The 22,233-nt window shown below is 41.3% G+C and overlaps 1 protein-coding gene across 1 annotated transcript; it reads right to left on the bottom strand.

The window, feature by feature from the left end:
• Nucleotides 1-718: 718 nt before the first annotated feature.
• RPA1 (replication protein A1) lies at nucleotides 719-22,218 on the bottom strand. Its single transcript, XM_010721720.4, has 17 exons — nucleotides 22,063-22,218; nucleotides 21,824-21,871; nucleotides 21,655-21,733; nucleotides 20,567-20,675; nucleotides 19,725-19,813; nucleotides 15,817-15,903; nucleotides 14,679-14,811; nucleotides 13,751-13,853; nucleotides 12,609-12,677; nucleotides 12,272-12,464; nucleotides 10,961-11,100; nucleotides 9,180-9,328; nucleotides 7,813-7,945; nucleotides 6,592-6,768; nucleotides 5,202-5,309; nucleotides 2,055-2,141; nucleotides 719-1,733 (listed from the first exon to the last, which is right to left on the bottom strand). The coding sequence occupies exons 1-17, from the start codon at nucleotides 22,093-22,095 to the stop codon at nucleotides 1,626-1,628; spliced, it is 1,845 nt and encodes a 614-aa protein (XP_010720022.1). The 5' UTR covers nucleotides 22,096-22,218; the 3' UTR covers nucleotides 719-1,625.
• Nucleotides 22,219-22,233: the final 15 nt, after the last annotated feature.

The following is a 22,233-nucleotide window of genomic DNA, read 5'->3' as shown; positions in this document are numbered from 1 at the left end:
TAAGCAAGGTCAGAGGGAACAGATACTTGGAGAAAAAAATTCAAGGCATCAGCAGAAGGACCCAGCCACCATCCTCAGATCCTGAAAAAGAAGAAGGGGTTGTTTGTGCAATTAATGGGCCCAGGATAACGTCCTCCGTGTCCGTCAGTGGCAGTGGCATTTACAGCTCCTAAGCATAAAGACTTGAGAAGGCAAATAGGAAATCAGGGCACTGCATGAACACACGAGGAAACAGTGCAAAATAAATAAATGCCAGTTTTGCTACCAGAGACCCACTGCAGTACTGCCTGGATGCTCGGAGCTGTGCAGCAAATGCCAAGCTGTGAGCTGCAGCCAGGGAACACATAATTAATGTGATTAGGAGCACACAGAGCTAGCATGCTCTGCTGACTGAAAAGCCCAGTAGCATAATTACTGTTTTCTGTACTAGCTCTATGTCTGAACAAATCTCAAAGCCTGGTTAGTTTTAGACTGCTGTGTAAACGTCAATAAAAATCCCAGAAGTGCCAGCTCATCAGCATTCTCAGGCACAGAAATGGTGAAAATATCACTGCATTTCCATACCGTGAACATCAGGCAAAGAAGACTCCTTTCTTCAGTCTAACCTTAGAGTTAGTAATAAGGTAACGTCTCCCCCAAGTGAATGCTTATTATGAAAGCTAATTAATTGCTTTCCAGTAATGAGAAGTCTTTGGTGTTCAAAGAAAGCAAAATTCACTACACAGGAATTAAGCAGTGTTTATTCAAACAAAGCTCCCCCCCCATTGAAAGACCAGGTTTTGATTAACATCGTTACAAATAAAACCTAACAAACTGAACATACATACAGAACACATATAGGAAGGAAACGCGTGCTAAAAGCAGCCCAAAACCTATAGTACTAATTGAAGTGAAAACTAAAGCAATGCTTTGTAGTTGCCTAGATTTCCCTGGGGGATGGAGAGTCAATGCTTATCTGCCTTCCTCAGAAGAGACAATTTTGATTAATATCAGACCCATCTGACTCAGTCTATTAAACCCTGAAGGAAGGATATTCTTCAGATATAAAAGATATGTCTTTGATTAATAATTCTACCATATTGCCATTCCAAGCATTAACTGCATGGCACCTGTGGAAAGAAAAAGCCTTTGAATTCTACAGAAAATAACTAACTCGTGCTAATAGACCTGCTCTCCTTCGTCCAGATCTGAAGGCTGCATGACACCCTCCCTCCCATCCTCTGCAGAACAAGTCCAAGTGCCAAGGTTGTCACTATTTTCTTGCAAAGACGACACAATGGTTATGTAATTCAGGTTTATGTATAGCAAGAAAGCAGAGTTACTTCAGATTTTCTGAATGCTTTGTCTAAAGATACTGACAATCTGTCTAGAGGATCCTCTATTGTGCTGTCACAGTTTAACAGACCACAAGAGTCTACAGCATCATGGCCATCGGGTGCACTCTTAAGCTACCAGGGGCACATCTTCAGAGAAATGCATTAAATCACTCAGCCCACTACACTGGGCTACCATGCGTGGTGTAACTAATGCCAAATTGTCATACACAGAGCGGGGAAAAAGTCAATGTAACATCCTCTGAGTTTTTCCTGGAAGCCTGTAGCTTTGATCAAGCAGCACGAGCCTTTTCATCCTAGCTGAGCATTTCTCCTGATGCTCGCGATCAACCTCTTGCTGTATTCTCTGTAGTTTACAGGTTTGACGTCCAGTGCTGTAGCCTTAATACGAGATTCATCCTGTGAAGGAGAAAAAAAAATGGCATGCAGAAAGAATACTCGGTGCCCCGAGGCATTTGGTTCTAACCTCTCTGCCCTGGTAACTCACTGTTCGTGGTACCAGGATTAGCTGGGAGAGCAGACAACTCCCAGAGCAGCTACACTGCTTTCATTTGGATCGAGTCACGCTGGAGGAACCAGAGAGGAAATGGCTTTAAAGGCAGCAGATCATCCTCTGGTGCCCAGGATTGACAGTGGTTGCTGTAAGTCATTTGAAACTTCACCCCACAAAGGCGAGAGGAGGAAGCCATCTCCTATGGCAGCACTGTGGACGATACTTACGTTGTACGTCTCCAGTTTTACTCTGATCTTGAACTCATACGTGTTGAAATTTGCATTTTGAAAGACTTCTTCAAACGCCTGCTCGTTCTGTGAGGAGGACAAAGAACAGATACCAGCTGCACACACTCAAGCTGCTGGTAGTGCCACGACCCTTCGCAACAGCTTATCTTTTGCTTGCATTCACAAAATATACGAACTCACTCATTCATGCACACAGATCCCCAAATTTCACACACCAACACCACAGCTTAAAGCTTCTGAAAGTATAGTTCAAGGTGAAAAAAAGACTTTTAGAGATCTAAACAAAATAAGGCAGAATTTGCAGCGAGCCTGCAGCCAAACAGACAGAGCTAACTAATTCACTGTTAGTTGTCTTATCAGTCGTTCAATTTCTTATCCATTGAAGCTGTGTGCATCCTTCATATCCTGACTGACCCATTTAAACAATGATCTATAAAAGAGCGGATGCATGTTTTGAACATCTTTTATAGCCATTAGAAGGCCATGTCACATTTACAACATAAGCTACTTCTAATTGCCATACGAGCACTAAACATAATCATCATTTATTACAGACAATTTGTCAAAACAATAGAAAAATCAGACAAGTTGAAGACCGGAAAGTTTGTTGTTGTAAAAAACACGTTAAAATCTTTGCTGATGTTCCACAAAAATGCTGCAGCCCCACTGTGATACAGACGTGTCATTATTAATACATTCATCTACCAAACACACTCAATCCGTGCATCCAGGAGAAGGTGGAGCATCCCCTTCACTCTCATTCCAAGTGCTAAAGCTGCTGCTTTGAATGTGTGCAGTGCTATTTTACACCACATTGCGATTCTTCTAAGGTTTAGAAAGTGCAACAAATGAAAGCAAACAGAAGCAGCAAGCTGCAGACTGCAAAATTTTGACATATCCTTCCTGAATATTGAAAACCCTTTCCTGAGACCATCACAAGGATTAGAGGATAAGGAAGGTCACTTTATCAAGGATTTGGCTTCCGTTTCCACTCCTGCCACAAGCTGTACCAGCCATTAGTGAGTGGAAAATGCTGCTAGCATACCAGTCACCGCCCCACAGTACTTTTTTGAGTAACAAGTGTGGTAGAAAAGGAGATTAAAGACCTGGCATGCACATGCTTCACACAGTCCCTGGCTGTACGTGGACTCAATAGACACTGTAAGCAGCAGAAAGATTTCCACTGACTTCACAGGGCACTGGATGAGGTCTGCAGAGAAAAACCACTAAGACGAGCTTACTGAAAACACATCAAGTACCAAATCTAAAGCTCGTAAAAGTGTCAAATCAAAAACAATTTCTCCCAGAACACAAAGCATTCCTGCTCAAGGGCTCGTTCCATATTATGCTCCATTTTCTATCTCTGGCCGTTTCCATTAGGCAGCTCTTCAAAAGACATTACATGTTTGTATTGTTGCATAGGATCTGCTGTCTCTCCTCCACTCTCTTTGGCATTAAAAGTGACTAAGAAGTTTTGTTTGAACTCTAGCAGAGATTAAGCATGACTGAACTAAGACAATATTGACAAGATAATAATGTCTGAAAATGGAAATTCAGAAGTGCAGGCACACCTAATTAGAATGTCCTAGGAATACATCTTCCTACAGAACAGAGGTGTCCAGCCTGCAGGATGCCACAAAAACTTGCAGCATACAGACCACAAGCTTTGCATCACTTACAATCCAGAATAGAAGTGTGGGGTTATGGGGAAACTAGCCCTGCTTTACTGAAATGGCTCAGGACCACCAGGTTTACAGCCTCCTGGGATCCCAGAGCCAAGCAATGGGCTAACCAATGACTGGAACAACTGTGGAGCCCTTCTATCAGCCACGCCATAGCCTCAGCGTTGGAGCACAGCAGCATTCATAGGCAGTACAATAACTTAATGCATTTTCCACAGTATTAAAAAATATAAAACAAAGCCCCACAGATATTGTGTAGCAGTCAACTAAAAGCAAGAGGAGATTATTTTGGTGGGAAGAAAGGAAAACGCAGCAGAGAAGCACAGAGACAGAGCGAAGAAAATACTTTCTGTTAGCATTTAATGGCTTACAGCCATGTTAAAAACCATTCTAATCTGCCAAAGAAAGATTACTTAAGCATCTCTGCAAATGACCTATTTTAAAAGTCATGGTTTTTGTACTGCCCTCAAAGTTTCTGGTAATATGTGGTGAAAAAAGAGCCTTCAGAAATGGCCTGACAAGTCCAAAAAGCTTCCTGCCTACTTACAAAGATACATACAAAGTGTTCCGAAGCTTTTTGGTTTTGTAAACAATTTTTTGGAACACATGAGGGATAGCACTGCTCGTATTCATGCCTAGAACTGTTTTGTGCAGATCTTTCCAATCTAGGTACAATAAAACAGTCTGTCCTTTCTACTGCAGTCAGTGTGTTACAGCTGTCAGTCCTCTAAAGGTTGTAGTTCTATGGACAGGAAGACAGCTGTCCCTCAAGGTCCAGATGACAGGGACAAGCTGATCTTCAGTCTAACAGCCAAAAGAGCTCAGAGGTAGACAGACTGACTGTGGGAGCAAACTATGGGGGAAACCAGGCAAATCTCTGTTCTCCAGGCAGATGGCCTGTGGAAAATAATCCTGAGAAGAGTAAACAAGTCCCTGCCAAGAACTTCAGAATAGGGAGAAGCGATGATTTGTGAACTTGTAAAAGATTCTGAAGTCCAACATCTGGAGAAAGCCTTTGGTCACCAGACCCCTGAGTTGGCCTAACAGCTCAGAGCACGAGCAACATCAACTTCTTCTCAGATAAATCCCTTTTCTTGTCAGAAAATCCCTTCATTTCACATGAGCCTTTTGTATTTGTTTTAATAATGCTATTGATTTCTACCACAGCAACATGAACACAACCCAGTGCCCTTGCACAGAGTTATGAGTACAGCAGGTATGAGCACACAGGGATGAGACCATGCTCCCTGCTGCACCAACACTGGTTCTCCACAAGCAAACTGCCATCTTGCCCAAGTTATGCTTTAAGTCAACATCACAGGAATATTTCCTTACCGGGAGGATCACAGAAAGCAGGAAATCTGAGGTCTGCTCAACAGCAAGGTGTAAAACACAGACCCACTTCTCGGCATTTACTACAAATGTAATAAGGTAACTGACTGACCTTCTCCTTCAGCTCTCCCAGGAAAGTAGCACTTTGCCCAAGAATGAATTCTGCTGACTCTTGGAAGCAAGTCACCCACTGGTAATCTAGAGAGTCTGCAATGGTCACCTAAAAAAAAACAAAACAAAACAAAACAAAACTCCACAACAACAAAAAAAAAACAGAGTAATTCCATCCAGTTGTACTGTCTTCTTTGAGCAACAGATACAAGTGGTATTTATTTCAGAGCTCAAGAACCCTGTGCACTTTCCATCACTGAGGGTGGAAGATCCCAGGAGGCTGTAAACCTGGTGGTCCTGAGCCATTTCTGTAAACGACTTTAAACGTACAAGTCGTTTAAAGCACATTAATGTTGTCAGCACGTTGTATCACAAGAAGAGGCCAACAAGATCACTATGAAAAAAAACACTGATGGATATTCAGTTCCTTTTCCTCTATCACGGATGAGCTGCGAGCATGAATAGGTAGCCCAGAACAGTAACAGCCAAGGGTGACACCAGCAAGATTGAGACCTGCATTTATTTAGAACCTGGGCATAAATACCTGTGATGCCACGCTATGAGACAACTATCAAAACGTTCAAAAACAAGACAGAGCAATAAACAGATCAAGTACCAGCCTCAGCCGTGAGGCTGCATTGACAATTAGGAATGCAAAAATAGGAGACAAACTGTTCTTAAGGCCTTGATAACCTCAGTATCCCCTTTATATTCTAGGAGAGTGATTCTGCTACATCAAGTAGTTCATGTATTCCTAGAAGTTATCTGCTAGAAATTATTCAGAAGCAGTTTGTGTTTTAGTGAGACTGCAGGGATAGTTCTCTCTGCATGCCCACCTGGCACAGCATTTCTAAGAAGCAAATACAACTCAAATGTACAGTATAAAAACAGAAGAAGGTTCAATGCTTATGGGGTAAGCAGGCATCACAATAATAATCCTCACTGCCTTCCGAAGCAGGCTCCATTAAAGCCTGAGACAGAACAATACCTACAAAAGAAAACGTACTAAATATAGGTAGCAGCTGTAAAAGTGCAATTACTGCTCTCCAGAAATGCCATTTTACTTCAGTTTATCTTCACTACTGAAGAGGCGTAGGCCATCTGTACTCTGCACTGCATAGTACACTTGGAAACCAGAATCAACTGAGCTAGCATCAACTTTTTGGCAAAGAGAAAAGCTTTTAATTGGAGCACTAGGAAAACAAACTGCTTCTCAGCTCAATGAAACATTCCTCACCCAGGTACAGACACGAGTCACTTCTAACCCACAGGCACCTTTGACAAACACAGCAGCCTAAAAGCCTCTCTTTCTCTCTCTCAAAAGCCTTCAAAGCTGCAGTGCCCACGGAGAGCAGGGAGAAGCCCTGCCTGCCCCTCACCAGCTCACTTACCAGCAGCATCATGCGGTACTTGAAGTTGGGGAACTCACGGTCGCACTTCTCACAACGATACAGTCCATTCTGTTGGTCTATCACTTTCTTATTGCAATCCTGAGAGGGACAGGCCTGGTACATGCAGTTCTCTTTGCGCAGATGTACTATTGTGCCCACACAGCTAAAATAATCCGCCTAGGAGAGTGAGTGTGCAACATTAGCCTCAAAATACTCAGTGTTTTCCAATTCTGAATTAACTACAAAGCAAGGCGTCCATACTTGGATATTTAGGATTAGGAAGCTTAACAGCTATGGATTATCGGGAAACTGTAAATCAACCCCTGTCGCAATCATTTCCAGGCTTCCATTATGTTAAACAAAGCCCCCAGAGCAAGATTATTCTGTGTTTCCATTGGGGGGAACTCCGATTGCTAGGTTTTCTTCAGATAAAGCACATTGGCTTCTCCATTGTGTCTGTTCAAATCTCTACTTTTTCACAGGATTAAGATTCTGCACTTTCCTCTGCTTCTTTTAGGAGTCGGTACAAAAAACCAGAAAGCCTACTGTGTAGTATTACAGATAAGTGTTTGATTAAACTATAGCCCACAGAACAAAATACCCACTCACCACACTACAATCATCACCCTAATGGTTTAAGACCACAGCCAAGTCTTTCAACAGATGAACAGGGGTTAATAACCACATGCAAGAAAGGCACCAGTAATTCAGCTATTTCCTGTGGAAGTTCTTTATCTAGATCAAAGTTTCTCTCTATCCTGAATGGCTTAGTACTAAAATTTTGGAGAAAAAAAAATTAAAAAAAAAACAATTATACGTTTTGAAAAATAGGTTGGAACAAGTCAAGAAGCATTTTAAGCCTAAGAATGCTAGAACACTAGACCTGGGTCTAACTTTTCTATTGAGCAAGTCTGCCTTGAAAACCCTTCCTCCAAATGCACCTGTTTGCCCTACAACACTTTGTGCTGTTCACATCAGCATCTTGGGGTGCTCTATTCATCACTATTTATCCAAGACTTAGAAATCTCTTGCACACATAGGATCATGTTGCAACATCAGCAAGGGACCTGGATTCAGTGCTTTGGTTTGTTTGGTTTTTGTTGTACACAGAGCAAGCACACACAGCCCAACAACTGCACCCTCCCAATAGGCAGAACAGCAAGGTTTTCTTCCCCCCCCACCTCGAACACACAAGGCTTGCAGTCAGCTGCCATGCCTTACCTTATCTCCTTGTCCCAACCTCTCCGATTTGGCTTCATACAAAGTTTTCCAGTTGGTATTCACCCCTGATGCCGACCCACCTCTCACATCAGAGATGGAGGCACATTCCAGAAGCTGTCCCTCAGAGTCAAACCTGGAACCACAAAGATGCACTGCTATTTTTGGATGGCAGTCCAGCTTATCATAAACTTACGTTTAGTTTCATGTACTTAATACATGAAGGATTTTTTTTCCTTAGAAATCAATGATTGCAAAGGAAACAATTACAGTAATTTGTGCATACTGCAAACAAAAATAGCATTTCAGAATAAGTTAATACTCTGACTTAATTAGCATAGTATTTTATAAACCCACAAAAGGAGGGCAGCTTTGTTCTATATAACTGCAATTTGTTTGCCAGCTAGTGGTCAAACCACGCACTGCATGCTTCTTAAAGGCAGTCAGATAACAAGATTTAAGGGCATCAAGATATTTCCATAATTAAAATTAAATTACACGGTACCATTATCTTTGCAGCAGCTTCAAAAGGAAAAGCAAATAGCATTGAAGAAATTATGCCTCCTGTGTTAAAATAAGAAAGCACTCCTCTTCTGAAAAAGGTTGTACTATCATCCCATTCAGCGTCTTTTGTGATTTGAGAAACGCCAATAGAACTCAAAAACAGAATGTAATTAAAATGTGACAGCAATAGCTAAGACCCACAATCAATTTCATCTTCAACAACCCTCTGAAGTATAGAAGCAGCTCTGCTCAATCTGAATAATGGAGAACGCCAACAAATATTTTATGCATGTTTAAAGGATTGAGGCAGAATGAGAGCCCAGGATTCACAAGAAGTGATGCTGTAGGGACTTCACCCCATTAGCACACACACCAAATCTCACTGTGTTAGTAGCTGTAGCAGATAATTTAGCAACTACCTACGCTAGAAGCAGCAACGAAGCACTGAGAAGTCACTTGGTTTTCCTGACAAAAATAAAAGTGTTATTTCACTAATTGAAAATATCTGTTAAGGAATAGACACTAAGAAGTCGACACGGTTCCTGCAGTTCACATTAACAGAGGACAGAACAAAACTCTGTCCTCTCTGTTAATCAGAAAATAGAGTTGGTCAAAAGCCTGATTTCATGCAGTCTTCCAAGACTTTGGGTCAGCATGAGCTACACTATTTTATTTCTTCCAACATCTGACATGGAATTCCAAGTTTTCAAACTGAACAGTGCTTTCAAGGAAGAGAAGTTTCTACAAGCCTGGAACCCACACCCTAGGCTCCCCTTCTTCAGTGCTCTACAGACTGCTCAAATGTAGATAAATAGAATAAAACAAATATTCAGGAGAAACGAATCAACACAAACACACAGTCATACCATCCTCGGAGCTTGAAAGCCTCTGGGCTATCAGGGTTGACAACCACTGTGCTCGATGACATGACAGACAGGCTTCTACCACCAAAATCAGAGACCCGGGCTCCTTTGATGGCTATCACAGGTTGTCTGGAACCATCAAACTTCTCAGCCTGCACGTGTGGAAAAAGCAAACAAAAAAACAAACAAAAGAGAGCATTTGTAAGCATGCTACAGTATACTTGTAGTCATAGTTCACAGATGATGACAGAAGACCAAACCCAAGTCAGACCATCTTAGTGTAGTTGGAAGGTATGATTTTAGACAGCAGCACTGGGAGTTTAGGAAAGGCAGCTAACAGTTTTATAATCCTAACACCCCATTTCTTGGGGAACCAAAGAATCCTACCAGTGCAGCAGCTGTGCACCTCCAGTTTAAAGAAAAGGGACTGATCATCTCCATTAAGAGTTTTAAACAAGGATTTTAGAAAGGGAGATGGGCTATGGGAACAAAGGTTTCTCCAAGCAGGAGTTACTTGGTCAAATTAGTCTCTATGGGACATCAAATGACTCACTTGGCTTGACTGAGCCAATCGTGTCTCTTCACCTACAGCTTAAGCAGCACAGGTATGCTGACCAAACACTTTCCTTAGCTTTCTATTTTCTGTTTTTAATCTCATAAAGCTGCTTTAATGCTGTTCAGTTGCTATCAGTTTGTTATCCAACTAAAGTCTGACACTAACAAAGAATCTCTTGGCACTAGAGAGGTTTTGAAAGGTATAGATTTCCTGGACACCACACCACTTAACAAGCAAGGAAAGGATCATGTGCTTATGGACCACAAATGAGCTGGAGTTAGCAAAAGCACTTGCTGTATCCATGAGATACAAAAAGAACACACATCTTGACAGATAAGGCAATGAGTTATTGGGGAAATATGGATTCTAAAGCTAGGTGTGCCAGCTGCAAGCAATAAGTCACTTCCCCTTAATGCTTACATTACCTTTACTCTACAACAAAGCAAACATTTAACTTTCTAAAATACAGATCCCTGATCTGACAGTTACACAAGATGTTTGTAACTGGTAACCTCTCCAGTAACAAGCTGGTTCAACCCCATAACTTTATGATACTGAGCCTCAGTTTACTTTGTTTACATCAGCAGATGGTTAACAATGTACAGCCACCTACAGTATCAGAGCACTTGATCATTTAGCCACGAGGCACCACTGCCAGGCTGGCAGGATGACTCCCATTTTATAGACCAGAACATAAAACTCAAAGTATCTACCTTGGAAAAGAAAGCAGTTTGTTATCAAGATAAAGGAGCAGTTCACAGTAACTACACAAACTTTCCATTCCCAAAGCTCTGACATTTTAAACTCTTAATCTGAAATACAGCCTTTCAAACCCCTAGTTAAGCAGCAATTTATTCAGGGTAACAAGTACCCTACCCTAAGAATAAAACTCCTCACAAACAAGACATCTGTAGCCATCGGGCTTCTCCATGATCAAACCCCAACTCATATTCTTTTCTAAACCAGAAACCTGTTATCTACAGTCTTTGTGCCTGAGACATCATGTCTGCAGTTGTTCAGAACACATTAGTCAGATCATGTCAGCAGTCTGTCAGAAAAAGGTTACGAACATCACACCTGAATGAAACCAGTCTTTCACCTCCTTTCTACCCCTGATCCTCCAACACCTAGGAGTCTGTCTCAGTACTATGCCCATCTTAGATGACAACGGTGTGTATTTCTTTACACAAAGAAACCTTTGCTTAGGAACAGGTAAGAGAGCACATACCTCATTTCCCCATAGCGTAGCTGTCACCAGTTTCCCTGATGTATCCATCAGATGCACATTCCTCTTCGATACCTCCCTATTGTTAGCTTTCACTACAATTTTAGTGACATCTTCATAGCTCTTACAAATTCCAATTACATCTGAAAAAGAGTTACAATTTAGTTAGTCGCTCAAGGGTCACAGTTGGGGAATACAATACCACAAGAGAAGAATTCATTCCTAGTGTCAGATTTTTACCTTGTAATATCCCAGCTCCCTATTCAAATCAAATCTGATATGGAAATTAAGTGTATTATGGCAGGAGTGCTCCACTACAGAATTCTTCAGTGCTTTAATTTTGTTGACGAATTCATTAAGATATTCATGAATGCAAGCCTCACCACATTAAAGAGATCAAGGCATCACAATCTCTTTTTCCCCTCACATTCTGCCAAAGGACTTCAGCCCTGATTCCTGCTGTGCTTAAACATACCCTTGCTGGTTAAGCAGAAGGCTCTCGGGCACATGGCTTCAAAATGACTAACACAAAGAAGCAACTGGCTAGTGCTCTTGCTGCAGCCCCCTAGACCAGAAGCTGCAACTTGAACAAGTTTTGGAGGCTGAACTAGATGACCTCCAGAGGTCCCTTCCAATCCAAACCATGCTGTGATTCCTGTGAAGTCGGCAAGTTTTGGCAGCAAGAGCTAATGCAATGCCCTCTGCACTCCCTAATAAAACCTATTTTGAACATCATAGGTCTACCTTTAAAATTCCTAGCTGAATGCCTCTGAATCACATGCATCTTGTGCCTGTGAAACCTGAGCTCCCTCGCCCCCACCCAAGCCTCTGATTTTTCCGGAGTACTCTGCCCAACAAATTACAGAAAAACAAACCTCCAATACTTCACAAAGCAAGCCAAAACAGTCATGCAACTTGGACTCGGATGCAATGCACTATGCCAAAATCACTACGAGATAATTAGATAGTGAAAGCAAGCAAGACCATGGAAGGTATGAAACGCACACGTGCTGGGCAAGGACACTTTTCTTTCAACCCTTTTCTGTGGAAAACAATGATTGTAAGACAATAAACAAGTAGATTTACTGTCTTTTGCTTGAAGCACAGTTTGCAGAGAAATCAGTATATATTGTTAGCAGAAGAGGATAAAGACACCTTAACCATAAAATTGCCTAAGGCATTTTTAACAGCAACCACCACAAGCTAAATCCACCCAAAAGTTCCCCTCCTATTGCTCACTGCCTCCCCAGCATTCACAATACTAAAATAAAGTTTCAAAGTCTGATAGCATGTCATTTCACTACTCAGACTGACCGACAATTGAGTCTTTGGGTGTGTTCTCCAAGTCAGAGATGGATACAAAATCAAACTGAACAGATGGAAGATGCTGGGCATCATCACAGGGCACAACCGAAGTCTCATTAGTGAATGTAATCTCATAATCATTCTTAACAGCTGTATATTGCTTGTTAGCAGTCTTCAAATTGCCTTTGGTAAAATAATATACCTAGAGGAGAAAGCAATGAAACAGAGGATATTATCAGAAGTCAGACAGAGAAAATAGATTGTGTTCACCTTTAAAAATCCTTGCTATGCTGAAGTGCCTCTTTTCTAGCTCATGTCAGACCATGAAAGCACAACGCTACCGTACCTTGTTCAGTTCAATGAGAGGAAAGAACTTGTCTGCTTGATCATTGAATGCTGTAGCTCTAATCTCACCCTGCAGGAGAACACGAGAGGCAGTCAGAACTGAAATTCAGCATAAGTAAATAAACTACATTAAGAAATCCCTAACAGTGTTTAGTGGCATCAGTTCTATAGACAGCATGTGCTGCCAGACACCTGAGAAACAGATAACACTCTCCTTACATTTACAGTTATGACATATTCCACACCTGACCATCAATTCTCAGATTCAATCTCATTAGCATCCCTAGAGCTCCAGAATTACTGTCCCACAGACAGCACTGAACTCTTGAAACTAGCATTAGTTGATACTACAGGAAAGAAAAGTTTGAACAGATCACCTAGCTCCACAAGTTAGCAAGCAGTATCTTGAGCTAAGTCCTGCTCATAAACAATGTCAAGTCCTTAAGTAATTATTAATAACAACTATAAATTCCCTAATTTTTTTGTTTTTACATTTGACTACTAAGAGCATGCAGAGAAAACAAATGGCTGATGACAACATGTTACATTATTAACCTCACATTTTATACTAAATATAATCTTGCAGAATCTTGTTTGTTTTCACGACAGAAGGAGGTAATTCGATAAGAGGTTTGACAAACTGCAAGTTTAGTTGGATTAACCAGATACCATTCCCCAAACAAACCACAGATGAAATTTTCAAGAATTACAATAATTTATAGCCTGATTTCCTCACGAAAATGAAAGCTTATAACTTGGAGGCTACGCTCCTTTCACTCCTTGTTTTGTACCGTGTATCTAAGAAAGGGTGAGAGCTCATTCTCAATCTAAAGGAAATGATGACAAACAAAGTATTAGGTTGTCTGTTTCCCTAAACAACCATATTTTGAAGCTGCAGAAATTGAGTCACACACTACAGACTTTGATGAAAAATAATCAGCAACGCCATACATTTAAGACTTCATTCTGGATAAGGACTGGATCAATGATGTTCGAGTTAATGAATACAGAATATGAACTTCAGTCATAATAATAAAAAAAGCCACATTTTCTATAACACGCTTTATTTCTTCTATTCTGTCTTTATGAAGGGTTCATCAGCATCTGGCATCCATTCTCTTTTTCTCAATACAGAACACTTACGCTCTCATCAACCAGCTCTATAGAGAAGAGCTTCCCTTCACCACGGGAATTGCTCCATGTGCGGATCTGCCCTTTTTGGGTAACACGAGCACAAATGGTCCACCTGAAATTGTGCAAGAAATAAGAGCTGTTCCATATCCTCTTTTATTTATATATCTATTTTTTTTATTATTATTTTTAGAAGACATTGAATTTACCAACCTTTGGAACTGGAATGACACTATTTAAAAAGCCACAATTTTTTCCACTGCACCTCAGCAATTCTAACCTGCCTTTCTGCTGCTATTTTAATGTCCTCGACCATTAAAGGCAGAAAGTTATATAGAAAGCAACAACAAAGCCAATCATAAAACATCCAGTAGGACACAGCAGCAAACAATCTTTCTGCAGAGCAGCACGCCTCAAATCTTTCACTCTTCTAGGGTAGATTTCTCATACAACAGCTTGCCTGTTCTGAAAATCCATGCTAGAACTCAAGAGCCCAATTATACGATTTGCATTTAAACTTAGGTAATCAAATCACTCTGCATAATTTAAAAACTGTCATTCACAAAATAATTACATCCTCAAGCTTCTTCAACAAAACAGTAGCCACAGTGAATAGCTTACCGAGACGTTCTGTCATTACCTTACCAGAAAGATCACTTTAGGAAAAAAGGTGAGTCAAACTGCCTCTCAACTAAAATATTTAAAAGCTATCAAGCTCAGCAGGGTAACTTCACCAAGTTTTCAGATTTTCAAAGTGCTGATAAAACAAAACCTGCACTGCTATTTCTGTAGGTTTTATGATTTTGTTGCCCTGTTCTTCTGTACCTCTCCCCTATGTCAAGAGATAAAGATCAAACTTAATAAAGAATGATTCAAGAGATTCATACATCTCTGTAAATATGATGAAGCCAGAAATACCTGGCAAACCATTATAACTCACTTAGATTGGTATGGATTCAAGCTGGCAATGGGCACTACTTTGGACTGCGTTCCCCCTGGTGTCTTCACTGAGCTGGGAGCACTGGCTTTACTAAACTGGTTTGAGGGAGCGTGGTACTTTGGAGCAGCAGAACCTTTCAAAAAGAGAAAATAAAACAAACACAACAAAGCACAGAGCATTTCAGCCATGCAGACAAAATGCAGGTTAAGATCAACTCATTCAACGTGCCATAATATAAAAGTTTGTTGAATCACTCCTACTCTTGGTCACACCAGTTTTCCAGGCTGCAAACGAGGCTCACTCAGACTTTAAAAGCACACAGAGTGAAGACGAAGATGTGGTCAGAGTCAATCTGGTGGCAAACAACCACTTGCCAGTAAATATGGCACACTACATTTTGAATCTACACTTGAACCAACAAGTAAGGAGTGGTACCCAACAATCAAAGCACCTCCTGATGTAAGGCAATACTACTAGTTCTAAACAGAACCTCGTTGACGTCTAGATGTAGGACTTTTTTCCTCCCTGTCCTTAAAGCTGATGATAACTTGTCTTCTGCTGGAATAGCAAGTGTCGAAATTTTACAATTTCAAAACACCAAAATCATTCCTAAACACCAGGGTGAAATCAGCACCAAGGGTTGGATTTCGATAACCTCATCGCTTTAAAAATAAGCCTACAGGTTGCTTGCCTTTTTCAGCATCTTGCTATTTAAAATCTTGATCAAAACATGTCCTGCACCACATAAGCTGTTTGGCCTCAATAGCTCAGCACTGACAACAAAACTTTCAGCCAGCTACAAATTGTAGCTGACTTGGGTGCCCACAGAGCACCTTTTCAAGACTGCAAAATTGCATCAGAGTAGATGTTCAGTTCATGCTGCTTTGTCAGAGCTGTTTCCTATTTGTTTTACCTGGGGAAGGGAGGGAAATGAGGCAGATTTTTTTATTTTTAAGATTCAAATGACAGTGGCCTCTTGAGACAACTCATCTCTTCAAGCTGCAAGTTTGTCTGATGTCGTTTCTCTGCAATATTATTATGGAAAGGGCCTTTTTCTTTTTTTTTTTTTTTAATTTTTTTATTTTAAGTTTTGCTGTGCACAAATAGAAAGAGAAATCCCACCCAGGATTATTCTTACCTGCTACTGACAAATTGCCATTCTGTTGCTGTGGCTTGTTGGGTGCTGTGTTGGCTGTTGGAGCTGAAGAACGTTGCTGTCCCTGCCCTGGTAATCAAATTGAAAGGAACCATTTAGGACAGCATGGAGCAGAGTAATTAAAAACCACCCTTCAGCATTTTCAGGAAATTAGGTTTGCATGAAAACAAGATTTTAAACACAGAACACATGCTAAAACTCAGGTGTTAAAGGACACAGCAGCAGTAAGCTATCTGTTAAACAATATTAACATGGAGGAATTTCAGTCAGATCTCTTTCCTCAAGCAACTGCTTTCTACTTAAGAAGAATTCAGCGTTGACAGTTATTTAAAAGGACAGCACTGAAGTAATCCTGACAACTTCTCAGTTCTTATAGGCTTCTATTGCTCTGACAGGTAGTTTCTGCTACTATCTAACAGACAGCATTTAAAAAAAAAAAAAAAAGTAGGGAGAACTTAAAATTCAGAGAGGCCAAAAAACCAGTGGGTGAAGTCAAACCTGTAGTTATAGAAAACAGTTGCTACATTTTGTTTCCAAAACATGAAGAAGTGATGGGAGGTGATGGGTGTTCTTGGGATACAATGGCACACTGCATAAGGAGCATGCTACAGTGAGTACATCTTGTGTATTTTTTAGGCTACAGGGCTTTTACTTGGATTGTATCTGTAATAAACTACAAGAGAAAGTACAGTGACATACGTAGAAAAACATTACACTACAGAAATAATCCATAGGTCAAAAACTGGAGTAAGTTTACAAGAACAACTATTTTCCCAACATATTTTGCCTCTGTCAGTCAATACCCAACACCATTGTCTCTTAGGACACAGCCACCACTTCAGCCACCAGTTTGCAGGAGATCCTTGGCCAAGGTAGGCAAAGCCTCTCTGATCTGGGGGTGTGGAAAGTGGAAAAGCGAGACTGAATCCATAAGCACTGCAAGGAACAAAGCAGAGAATCCCAGAACAGAATGGCAAGAATTATAGCGCAGAAGGACACTACTACCCTGGTAAAGCACAGCCTGATGCTGCTTGCTCTACACAGGCTGTAACTCTGGTTACTTTTAATCCAGAGCAAGGTAACAGCACAAAACCACCTTGCTCCTCTCATCCCAGCAGAGACAGAAGTCTCCCTAGCAACAGTGTGACGTCAAACAGCAACGTGCACTTACTGCAGAATCCACTAGATGGAGAAACCAGAGTTCCCCCTCCTTCAGCTGCCTCACTTCCTCAAAGGACTGAGTCAGTGCTCAACCCCAAATTCATTGCGAGTAAGAGAAGAGGAAAAAGACACCACTTCAGAGGAAATATGCCTGGCCAGGGAAAGAAGTTATAAGAACAGAAGTGTGCAAATGAAGGAAACCCAACACTAAAAACACCTCATCACTTTTCTGCTATATAGATTGGCTTCATAGAACCCAAGACTTTGGCTACACAGCCCAGTCTAATGTGGAAGCTGTAGTCCCAGCAATCTGTTATCAAGAGGCCCTGCTATGTCCCTGTCCCAGGGCTGAGCTGCAGCACGAATGGAGGAAGTAAGAAGAGATGCACTTTGAAAGGACACACACCAAAAAGCAATAGTGGAAAGAGCAGGAAGAAAAGCAAATGTATAAGTATACAAGCATGTCAACACTGAAAGATTAATGACAGAAATTAAATATAAGTAGCAAGTAATTGTTACAGTAAGAATGAAGTCCAACATCAGAGCAGTTTCAATGAGATTAATGACAGTAATAACATTACCACGTAGCTTTGTGCAAAGAACTAAATTGCTCCATCTTAATTTTCAATACTATAATGAAAAGCTGCCTGAGAAGTTTTTATGGTATGTATCAAGAAGATTGCATCTCCAGCTTCCTCGTTAGGCAGATTAACCACCTACTGCTCAACTGCAAAGTGGCCAAAAGCCACTTTGGAGATTTCCTCACTGCCTGGGTCCTTCTGGGGTAGGAAAGAATATTATTTAATCCTAGGTCTGGCAACTTGAGATCAGTATTTAAAGTAAGACTTGTTTTCTGTAACTGAAATATTATTTAATGTTAAAAACAAACAAACAAGCCCTAACACCATCACTGTGTGTATTCTGTGTTGGTGTTAAAACAGAGCATATCCTGCAGCAAATTTGGCATCTCTTAACCATCTATATTTGAGGCCTTCGTTGCTGAGTACTCCTGTGTGTCAAAGCGAAGAACAGAACTTTCACCAAAATATCTTTAATTTTACCAGAATTTCTACTCTTAAAGATGTATTTTTGGCTCAGTTCTGTAAGACAGAAGATTCTCTGTTGTTTCTAAGCAACAATACGACAAGAACAGCAGAGTTCACAAGAAACGTGCTCCTGTATCACACAGGCAAGTGATACGAGGAAGACAATACAGTCTGCTCAAAAGGTGTTCCAAACATCTTGGTCTCTACAGCAACTGTGAGATTAAGCCATAAAATCTGAGATGTCAACACATTTTTTAAACAGCAATTAGCTAAGTAACTATCAGAGGAACAAAGGATTCTTTAGGCTCATTTAACAAATGCATCTCTAATTCCCCAGGAAAAAGAAAAGTTGATGAAGAAAGATGTCTTGGCAACAAAGTCTTATTTCTACTTCAGTTAGCAAAGCAGATCTTAAACCAGAATTGCAGTATGTACCTCCATTTGTCCAAAATATCATACAGAAATTGCTGTCACTACTGTGTGGTTCCTTAACAGTAAAAACAAATTGATTCATTTCCACCAGGAGAAAGACAAACGGAAAAATTCCCTGAAAAAAAAAAAAAACTATTTGCTGTTGAATTTCAGTCATTATCCGTACGTGTGCCAACAACAGAGAAGCTCAAATATTTTCTTTAAGCATTTATTATCCTCCTTCTTGTCAGGAAAGAAAACTCCAAGAAGGGAGCATACATCTGAACATCTCAGGGGAAAAAAAAATACATTATTTTGAAACAAAAAAAAAAGAAAAAAAGAAAAAAAGACATTTGCCTGAGAATTCATTTAGCACGTGAAAATGAAGAACACAGTTATTCACACAACATAAAACTAACAATTCACAGTAGGTCAGACCAAGGGCCATCCAGCACATCATTTTTCAGATGGCAGGTACAGGTACTCAGGACAACCTGCATGCTGGCCATGTTTTCATAACCATAAGTCACTTATCTACTTTGGGCAATTTCAGTTTCAGTGCTTCCATTCATGCAGAGGATGTATCGTTATGTTTAACAGCCTTTAATGGATTTTTTTTTTTTTTTTTGCATGTAATTGCTTTTTGAACCTGTGCCAGTTTTTGGCACCTACCTCATGCAGCAACGTGTTCTATAATTTAGCTGTGTGCTGTCTGGGAGGTGCAGTACAGCCTTTGTTTTAGAGCTGTTAGTTGATAATATGAGAACTGAAGAGTATCAAATGGATGTAGAAAAGAAAGAGATTAATCATTCTTTACTCATCCCCTCTGTGCCATCTTACAGTTTTATAGATCACTATTATGTCTTCTTCCAGACATTCTCTTTCCAGATAGAAGAAATCCTACCTTCCTTGGTTACTCGCTATAAAGAGATACAGAACAGCTTTCACATGCTCACTGGATCTCTACATAAAGCCCACTAACACATAATACAAACCTGTCAATGCTAACACAAAGCACAGACACTTCTCAATACTCCTTAGAGATGGAAGCTTCAGCCAAGATGCAGAGCTTACAAAAATATGAACAAACCATACTTTGTGTCACACAGACAGCAAGGATTTTCAAGATGGGAACATTTCTGTTCCAAGCATAAGGGAGTCGCACATGCTTGACTGCTTCTTTTTAAATGAGAAGAAAGAAACAGATAGCTGAGAGAGTGTGATAAGAGGCAGCCTGCTCACAAGAGGTTTTTGTTTATAGAGGATACTCACCTTCGTTGTAAGGCACTGGGTTGCCAACAGTCCCACCAACCATATCAGCAGTTTTCAGGACATCTAAATCCATCAGTATAACCACTCTCCTACAAACACAAAATAGACAGTAATAAAGACTCACTCCCTCTGTAAGTCTATCAGGCTCTGAGTATCCTCTCCGTGCAGATATGAGAACCATCCACTAGGGGCTGATTCTTTGTACAAGGGAATATGGAAAACAAAGCTCTCCACTATCAATTTAACCTTCTCCTGTTGTACAAGTAGATTTGAAAAAGTATCCCATTTCACCAAGGACACTGACAGCAGGCTGAATGGGCACACAGAAATGCCTTGAAACAACAGTGTTCTAAAAGAATTAAAACCATGCCAAATTTCTTAAGAGAATCCACTCTGCCTCAAAAGTTGTTGTATTTCCTATACAAAAACATGGAATAAAAAAAAACAGATTCAGAAGTTCAGATCGTGTTCTCCCACACATACATCATTTGTAGTCAATCACTTCTCTCAGATCACTTCTCGTTTTACAGTACCTACCTCAATTCTCTCAAAGTCTCACAAAAGATCAAAGATTTCACACCACGTAACCTTCACTGCTTCTTTTCCACAGCAGGTAGTTTTAAGTGAATTGAAACAAAGCAGTACAATTTGAAGTATTCCACCTGGAGGCCTTCAATTACTGAATTACTTTCTGCAAGTGCTTACGCTGTGTGCTTTCCTTCCTGCACTTATTATTTTCAGAAATACCTAATCAAAAAGATTTGGCCTTCACTTAGTCCCACAGGACAGAGCATCCATTAGCACAGCTGCCTTTGTGTAGAATCACACTTAAATGCATGTACCTTCCATCTTTCAAGCTGTTGACAATGAATCTGTTAACCTGGCAAATACAGTGTGCTGATAAACGTTCCTCTTCCACAAGGGGGTTCAGCTGTGTTGCCAGCATGAATGCTACAGGGACAGAAGAACATTAAAGACATTAACACATGCTGGTATTAAAGGGACTGCCCAGTCCCAGTCCACAAGCATTACATTAGATCTACAACTGGCTCAGTTAATTAGCACATAGAAAACAGAGTAACAGCTAATTTATGTTCAGGGTTACAACTTATTATGTTGTATTCGTTCCCCAAATTTCTAAGAGTGCAATGACTGATCTCATCAGTGTTTATATATATTGAAAGTGTGCAAGCTAAATGGGACCAGGCTTTGTGTAGTGGTGTGAAGCAACAGGACAAGGGCAAAAGGCAAAAACTGGAAAGGAGCACAGGAAGTTCCATACAAACACACAAAAGAACTTCTTTACTGAAGGTGCCAGAGCAATGGAACAGGCTGCTCAGGGAGGTGGTGCAGTCTTCTCATCTGGAGGCATTCAAGAACCACCTGGACATTTTCTTGTTCAACCTACTGTCAGGAAACTGCTTTAGGAGGTAGGATCTCCAGAGATCCCTTCCAACCCCTGTGATTCATAGAACGGTTTGGGTTGGATGGGACTTTTAAGATCATCTAATTCCAACCCCTGTGCAATATACAGAGACATGTCCCACTAGACCAGGCTGCTCAAAGTCCTACCCAGCCTGGCCTGGAACACCTCCAAGGAGGGAGCATCCACAGCCTCTCTGGGCAACCAGTGCCTCACCACCTTCACAGTAAAGAATTTCTTTCTAATATCTAATCTACACAATATGATTTCATGATCATATTCTAACATCAGAAGACGACTGAGCTAGATTACTCTAAAAATCAGTGCTACAAAACCACACCTAGAATTGCCTGAGCGTTACAACGCAGCTGCACACTTCAGGCAGAGCCTGTGCTCCCCATACACACCCTACTTTCTTCAGCACTGGCTTGATTGCTGTGGAACCTGACATTACACTGAAGCTGTAGCACTGTTGGCACACCACACTTACAAACCCCTCATACTCACAGGAGAGCGTGTTCACCCCATCGCTCATCAGCACTCGGTACCGAGGAGGCCCATTTCCTGTGGCGATAGCCCGTGTGTTCTGTGGGGAAACACCAGCTCGTCACTTCTCCTTAATTCCCCAAGCCCTTCAAAACCACACATCGATGCCTTTAGCAACCCCAATACTCACAATAACTTGCAGCACGGGCTTGCAGACGTTCTCTCCCTGCATTATGGCCTGGAAAAGAGAAAAAGAGCCTGAGAACGGTGCCACGCTGCGCTCTGAGACCGAACTCTGAGGGGAAACGGCCCCCCTCCCCCCTCCCGGCCCTCCTCCGCAAGCCCAGACATGACGCAGTCCTCGTGTTCCCCCCTCAACCTTTACACCCCGGACCCATTCCGGCTCCCCCCGCCTTCAGGGCCCCTCACCGCGATGGCGCCTTCGCTCAGACGCCCGCTCATGGCTGCGATCCGCTCCGCTCTCACGCTCCTCCGCTGCTGCCGCCAAATCCTCCCGCCGCCCCGAGCCGCGCTCCTCCTTCCGGCGCGTCTCTAACGTCACGCCGCGCGCGCGCGCACAGTCGCGCTCCTATTGGCTGC

Source organism: Meleagris gallopavo, chromosome 21 (assembly GCF_905368555.1).
Source record: "Meleagris gallopavo chromosome 21, MGAL_WU_HG_1.1, whole genome shotgun sequence".
NCBI classification, from domain to species: Eukaryota; Metazoa; Chordata; class Aves; order Galliformes; family Phasianidae; genus Meleagris; species Meleagris gallopavo.
The sequence above is the reverse complement of the archived record's forward strand: the minus strand, read 5'-3'. Positions and strand labels throughout refer to the sequence as shown.

Bases quoted from the DNA above. Each gene is read 5' to 3' on its own strand.
- RPA1 (XM_010721720.4), bottom strand. From the start codon at position 22,095: ATGAGCGGGCGTCTGAGCGAAGGCGCCATCGCG. The intron at 21,734-21,823 runs GTGAGTATTGGG...GTTTCCCCACAG, and splicing joins AGCCCGTGCTGCAAGTTATT to AACACACGGGCTATCGCCAC. The intron at 11,101-12,271 runs GTCAGTCTGAGT...ACTCTTTTTCAG, and splicing joins ACCCAAAGACTCAATTGTCG to ATGTAATTGGAATTTGTAAG.